Below are 7,704 nucleotides of genomic sequence, written 5' to 3'. Positions count from 1 at the left end.
CACTTGGGCTTACCTTTGTGCCCACAATTTCTCTCCAGCTGATTATTCTATCCGCAAATTCGACTATTCACTGTATCTTCCTTTGATTGCAGTAAAGTTTGCTTATTGGGGTTCCTTCACAAAATAATCATTTTGAAAATGCTCGAATTTACCACAATTATGACACTTGGGCTTACCTTTGTGCCAACAATTTCTCTCCAGCTGATTATTCTATCCGCAAATTCGACTATTCACTGTATCTTCCTTTTGCTGAATGTTTTCTGATTGTGGCCTCCTTCCGCTAAAATTTCTTCCTCTGCTTCTTCCTCTAGCATAATAATATATTCCACTTCTTCCTCTAAAATTTTCAGCACGATCATTACTCCAAGATCTTCTATTTTGATGTTAACTTTTGACTAGAACGCGTTTTTGATAGAGTTTTCAGTGGTACCTTTCACCATTTGCTCATAAATTTTTGAAGACCCCATCAGACTTTGAATGGTAAGTGTAGACAAATCTTTAGTTTCATCAATTACAGAAATAATAGGGATAAATTTGTCTGGAAAACTTATCAAAATTTTCTCTACTTGTTTCTTATTAGAAATATCATCACCACAAGATTTCATTTGATTAACAAGCTGATAAATCTAGAAGAAAATTCATTTATACTTTCATTCTCCTTCATTTTAAAATTTTCAAAATCTCTCCTCATATAACAGCTTGTTGTACCTTATCATTTCCATGAAACTGTTGTTGAATAATATCACAAGCTTCCTTTGACACTGATACTCACATAATCCTGGAAAATGTTGAATCCGAGACTCCATATTGAATTTTTGAAAAAGCATATGCATCCTTTCTTGACTCTCTTTCAATGTCTTCTTTTGGGCTGCATTTAAATTCTCAGTGGATTCTGAATTATGAAAACATATACTGACTAATTTCCATAGGCCAAGTGAACGAAATATCGTTTTCATTTGTACGCACCAGAACTCCTAATTCTCTCCATCAAATACTGGAATAATGGAGGTGTTAATATTTCAACTACTAGCCATTATCTTTATTGATGTAGCAACTTCTGAATACGAGCAATAATATTGATTCGACCAGCACTGATGCCAACTGTTATAATTTTCTCAGCCACAGAACATGCGACGTTGCCAAAATTACTGCGACATATTCAGCTTTGGCTGAAGAAAACATTTTCTCAGTCACTTACAGGTTTGATTCCAACTAGTAAAAGAAACATTTTTGCTCTTGTTCTCTTTACCACAATGATATCTTTCGCTAATAGCACATGTTAGCCTCCAAATTTTCATAATCTCGTTAATCCATCTAATTATTATTATGACCGTTACTATTATTATATTTCTAATATTGTTATTATAAAAATAATTATACTATCTGTACATGAATTATTGTAGATGCGGATGACTTGGAAGAACCAAATTGTTTCTACGATATCGATAATCCTACCTGTTATGATCCTGGGTATTGTCACCGTCAATGTGTAAAAAAAGGCAATTAGAGAGTAAATCACGATATGCATTTCATGGTAATGTAACTTGTTCAATCATTTTTCAAAAATCAATTGTTTTTTTCCAAAAATCAATCACACATATTATGACAGGGTATTGATGCTGGATAGGCAAACGAGGTCCGGGTAATGCATTACCATGGTATAACTATAAAAATGCATGGCATTTAGGTGGAAAAATAAAGGGTATAAGTACCTAATGTCAATATTTAAAATATAATTTATTTATATATATAAGTATTTTAATATTTTAAAAATTTAAATTTGAGGATTGATGAACAGTAAAATATTAAGAAAATTTTAATAAAAAAAAATTATCGTAGGGAACCCGCAGCCGAGACTCTGGTGCAGGAGGTATAATCATAAATTCTACTTTTGCGGGCGAAATGTTAATAATTAGAGTTTGGTTTCTAGGTTGCCCTAAACTCTATCTTAAATTAGGATTTAGGTTCCGGTGTTTAGGGGCTTAAACTAAATCCTAAACCCTAAATATTTGTGTTAATCTTTATTTCTTTTTAAATATTTTTAAAATTCAAATAGAAATTTATTGAATACTAAAATATTAAAAATTATTAAATAAGTGCTCACACTTGATTTTTTTTAATTAAGTGTTATTTATGAGTCTCAAAATCGTGATATGAAGTTGTCAGAAAGTAAAGGATTTGATATATGAATAACAGAGAAACTACAGAGAGATTGTATAGAGAGATTACAGAGATACTATAGACTAAAGAGATTGAAGAGATTACATTATCTTGTTGAGAAAGAAAACTAACTAACTAAGAGCTTATATACTAGAACTTTGTAACAGAATTGATGCTAGCCGGCACCTCTGGCATCTTATATGCACTGTGCCACATCAGCTGAGTAGTATTAGTAGTATTAATACCAACATCCCCCCTCAAGTTGGATGTAGGAAAGAAATTGAGAACATTAAACTTGAAGATCAACATCGAAGAAGTAATAAGACCTTTGAATCCGGACACCAAGCTTGTATGACGCATAAGAAGATAACCTCAAGTCAGGATGAAAGTAACAATTTGCAACCAGCACTAGCAGGAGCAGGAGCATATAACCAACTCCACATAACATGAGAATAACCCACAAAAGGCAACAAACTCACTAAGGAGCATCAGACCCATAGAGGGCATCTACCATGTTGACAATAGCAACAATGGTCAAGAAAAAAAAATGCAACAATGCATTATGCATCTAAATGCAGTAAGAAACAAATTCACAAGAGGAGAAGAAACCCATAAAAGGGCATAATAAACTCATAATGTGCCTTAAATTCACAAAAGGGGTAGAACCTAGGAAGAGGCTTAGAATATGAGTTTAAAAAATGTCACAACCAAGAATAGGTGAATATCAAATCAAATGTCACAACCAAGAATAGTTGAAACAACCAACCCACAAAGGGGCACAAGCCACAAAGGGCAAAAAATTTGAAATGTGAAAAATTCACAACCAAGAAATACTTGGACAACATATGAGATGTAACAACAAGGCATTGAGGGCAAGGTTTAATGTGTAGAACTTAGAGGAACATCAGAAAATGGAGAGCAGAATTTAAAGTATAAATTTGCTTTCCGAGTAAACATCAATCCTAGGCATTATAGCATGTGCCTAATCCTGTGAAAGCACTAACAAACAAATTCTGGAGTAACCTCAACAATAGCTTCATTTGTACAAACAAACGAGACACACATCAAATCTCCAATAGCAAACAAATCCAACAACCCTTGATACCGTCTCTCTGAACAGCACATATATATATGGCTTTGCCGAATCACTATAATGCACAAACAGTAGTACTTCACAAAATCCACCACAATGTACAATAGAACTACACTTTTATGAACAAATGACTCTGAGACAACAGAATTGTGATGAGTGTTTTGTAACGCCGTCATCGATCAAGAAACGCAGAAAAATGATTGAATTGAGTTGTAGAGTTGATAAAATTTCGAAGAGAACAAGTATCAAACAGGTCGTGTGCAACAAAACAAGAACGAGATGAACAACGCATAGTCACCAGAATATGAGAATTACAAAAATCAGCAACACCGCTGCGCAAACAGAGATAAGAAATCGCAGCGAACCAAAACAAAATTCAACACGAGCAGTATTATAACAGGTCAGAAAAAAAATTATTAAAAATAGATGAACATACTCATATCAAAGAAATAGATGAACATACTCATCGAGATCAAAGCACACAATAAGTGAGAAGATGTGACAAACATTTGATGCGCATAGAAATAATTGTTTAGAAGAGATGAAATCAGGTGAAAATTGGAGGAAAAAAAGAAAAGAAACTATTAATCAAAGAGTTGATGTGCGAACTTAACTCTGATATGTACGTAGTGAAACTTGATTTTGTGAACTAGCAAACTGAAGTAGAATCGAGAAATGAAAACGCGAAATCATTGAAGATCAATCGGTGATCGAAGATTGAGAAAAAACGATCCAAAATCACAATGCAAAGTTCGCAGTAGAAGTACTTGAATAGCAACTTGATAGGTCGAAGCTCTGATAAGAACAACGAACAAGCAGAGTGAAATCAAGCGCAAATGCGGAAGAATCGAGCTCGTGGCTCTAATACCATGTCAGAAAGTAAAGGATTTGATATATGAATAACAGAGAAACTACAGAGAGATTGTATAGAGAGATTACAGAGATACTATAGACTAAAGAGATTGAAGAGATTACATTATCTTGTTGAGAAAGAAAACTAACTAAGAGCTTTTATACTAGAACTTTGTAACAGAATTGATGCTAGCTGGCACCTCTGGCATCTTATATGCACCGTGCCACATCAGCTGAGTAGTATTAGTAGTATTAAAGTCATGTACTTAATTTAAAAGATCGTGTTCAGTGCGCAATCTGCTGTGACTTGTTTATTAAATAATTATTTTTCAAAATTAAGAATACTCATTTCACGATTCACAATAAAGGAAATTTAAAAATGATTAAGCATTTTATAATTGCATATCATGAATACGCAATATTTAGCTAGGTGCTGGGTATTAGATCGGACATTATTGATCAGTTTTTTAGAATTGGTTATATTTGTTTAAAAAATTGAAAAAAGGGTTATTCGCGTCAATTTTTCAATTTTGTCTTAGGATGATCTAATGAATGTTATTTAGTATACAATATATACTATAATATAATAACCATAATGGAGTATATTTAGGAAGATCTAATTTTTCGTTGACCGTTGGACAGTTCGTAGAAAAGCCCATATCAGTCCATGATCAAGTCCAGCTAGTTTGTAATAGGTTGTCATGGCATTAGGCGAAAATATCTCGTTTGTAAAACACAAGAATACCTACAAGTCTCACATGTGACCCCTTAGAGTCTGGTCATGTGATTTGATCCCAGACTTATGTAAGTAGTGTTGATCTCGAAGAAGTCCTTCCAAGTGTAATATAGTTCCGCAAGATTTTGATGATGTGCCCCAAAAAAGTCATATAGTCATAAATTGTTGTAATTATATCTTCTGTGCAGTTGACATGTGAGCATGGACTCACGCTTATTTCTTTAAGTTTCTTTAAAATATGAGGTGAGAATTCACTCCTGTTGATATAGGGGCAGGACTACCCTACTATTGATGTGGGGATAACCCGCTCCACCTGATAATATAATATAATATAATAGGAGGACTCATCTCATTGATATAGCTCCACGTATTAGCTAATAAGATTTTGATCAATATAATGATACATGTTTCTGGTTAATATATTGATACCGGAGCTCAGCTATATTATGGGATCCAATTATTTTAGCCCGAAAATATTGTCAATTCTTGTAATGGGTCTGTTTAGAGCTCATATCAATTTTCAAGCACAACAGCTACCAAAGATTGATGAGATCAAAGTTAAAATTGCAATTTACTCCATTCAAAAATTAGTTATCCTTGCACCACTGTAAAATGTCACACAAAGGGGCAGAAAGCTTAAAAAGCTATAAACTAAGTAAACAGCACGCCTAACAAATTATGAACTTTGCCACCTCGGATTTCCTAACAATTATTCGGTAAGATTTAAGAATGAAATCCAAACTATACTCCAGTTACTTCCAACATTGAATACTGCACTGCACATGCAAAGTTTCACTCATAAGACTTACCAACTAAAACATAACACAGTCCATTGACATATATGCTTTTGTAAGCTTCACTTTCGGTGTAAATCAGGTGATGCAGAACCCCACATTCATAAGCTTCATTTTGAAAATAAAAATTAAAGTGTAAACTGGGCTAGAATGATTAATTTAAGAGAAAAATGTGATTTACGGAATTAACAGAGTTGTCTTGAATAAATCACAAAATCATAACCTCAATGAAATTTGAGCTCATGGGCAAATTCTGAGCCTGATCGAGTTAGCATTTGGATTTAAAAGTGCTTTTCACAGGAGGGTTTTGCTTGGTTCAGAAATTAGTGTGGTTAGATCATCTCTTTATACTTTGAACATGGATCTAGTATATAGATCAAGCTAGCTAGGCCATAAGTTGCGTCTATTTGATGATCACAATCTTTAGAATTCGCAAGAGAATAAATGTTTAGCAACAGCAAATATATGTAAAAGAAACTGATGATCTTTTGATAATGTTTGTAGTAAAAGGACAACATTGAACATTCATAGCAAACAGAATACAGTAATATGACAATATTTTATATAGATGCAACAGATTGTTACAGTAATTTGCTGCAAGTCTTTATTTAATTTTATCACTAGTAAGCATCTTCAAGAAGAACTATATGGCCATAGCATTCTTTTATTGTAATCAATTAAACACTCTACAATTGTGCCTAATTTCTCCATCAGTCCCAACCAGAACTTGAATGCTCCCCATCTTCACCATAGCATTGGCAAAACTCTGCTGAAATGCTGCCCCATTCCTAGCAAAATTCAAAACCATCGAAGCACTCGAGTTATGCAGAGAAAGTTGTTGATCGATATTTAATACTCCTCTGTTCAACAAAACCTGGTTGTAATACTGATTATCAAATAACAACGATGTGTTCTGGTCCAAGAATGCTGTCGGATTAGAACCTGAGCCACACACCTTGGATAGTTTAGCAACCAAAGCCGGATCCATTGTCCGGTCTGGTCTCTGTAACCTGGCCTGAAAAAAAATACAATGTGCAACTCCAACTGTATGTGCACCCAAAAGGGTAACCATATCATCAAGGCTCAGCCCTTTGGCAGAGAAAGATTGCAATGCCTGAGAAAATGACAAGGAGGGGCCAGGCAGGTTCACTTCACTCGCACTCGAGACAAGCCCATCGCGCCTACCGGTGGGTATAATGTAGTTTGGGCCTCCAGCAAGAGCCACTGAGTCTCGGGTTGCAATTGTGATGATATCAGCACACGATACTGTTGAAGGACACGCGGCCTCTACATTCTTCTTGGCCTCATCAATCAGTTCATAACCTCTAATTGTCAAATTTGGTTTGGCATCTTTTTCCGATGAGTTGGATTCGGTGGAATCAATAAGAATAGACGCGTCACATCCCTGCAAAATACAATAGAAAATTAGTACTATTATTGCATCCATATATATCTGCAACTGCATGCAACTGTGAAAGTCCACCATGCATGCGCGTCTGCAGACTAGTGATAAATATGACACTATCAAAATAATTTTATCTATATATAGAAATGCGTATCTAACTCGAACAGCAACACTTACTCTAACAAAGCAATCATGAAAATGCATTCGAAGCAAAGCTGCGGTTATGGAAGGATCAGTCCTAAGTCGATTTTGGACGACTTGTTGAACGATGGATTCGGCATTGGGGCAGGTAGAATTGTAAAAACCAACCTGTAGATCAGCCATAACAACAGTACTAAAGGAGATTGTAGCAAGAGAAAAGATGAGAATTACTGAGATATTCATCATTTTGTTAAAATGAAATCCTAAGTAGAAATGTGAAGGTGCTTAGGAGGTACTCCCTCCCTCTACTTATATACAAGTCGTTTGAGTAAAAGGCTAATAATATTTATTTGCCTCACATTTCCAACCAACACAGTCCAAGCCTAATTTGATCCCATTGTTTGGTTGGACCAAACTTAAAAACTATGCACATGTAGCTCCAATACTATTTGCTAGCATTGTTTCCTAGCGATACTCCTCTTCTCTTGCTAACTTTAGGTTACGGATTCAAATCCCAACCAGG

General features: G+C 34.8%; 1 protein-coding gene across 1 annotated transcript; it reads right to left on the bottom strand.

Annotated features, from left to right (window-relative positions):
• Positions 1 to 6,145: 6,145 nt before the first annotated feature.
• Positions 6,146 to 7,467, bottom strand: LOC141705744 (peroxidase 44-like). The gene is made up of 2 exons (XM_074508638.1): positions 7,218 to 7,467; positions 6,146 to 7,040 (listed from the first exon to the last, which is right to left on the bottom strand). The coding sequence occupies exons 1-2, from the start codon at positions 7,425 to 7,427 to the stop codon at positions 6,309 to 6,311; spliced, it is 942 nt and encodes a 313-aa protein (XP_074364739.1). The 5' UTR covers positions 7,428 to 7,467; the 3' UTR covers positions 6,146 to 6,308.
• Positions 7,468 to 7,704: the final 237 nt, after the last annotated feature.

The sequence above is a fragment of the Apium graveolens genome, chromosome 2, assembly GCF_009905375.1.
Source record: "Apium graveolens cultivar Ventura chromosome 2, ASM990537v1, whole genome shotgun sequence".
NCBI lineage: Eukaryota > Viridiplantae > Streptophyta > Magnoliopsida > Apiales > Apiaceae > Apium > Apium graveolens.
This window is presented reverse-complemented; position numbering and strand designations above follow the sequence as displayed.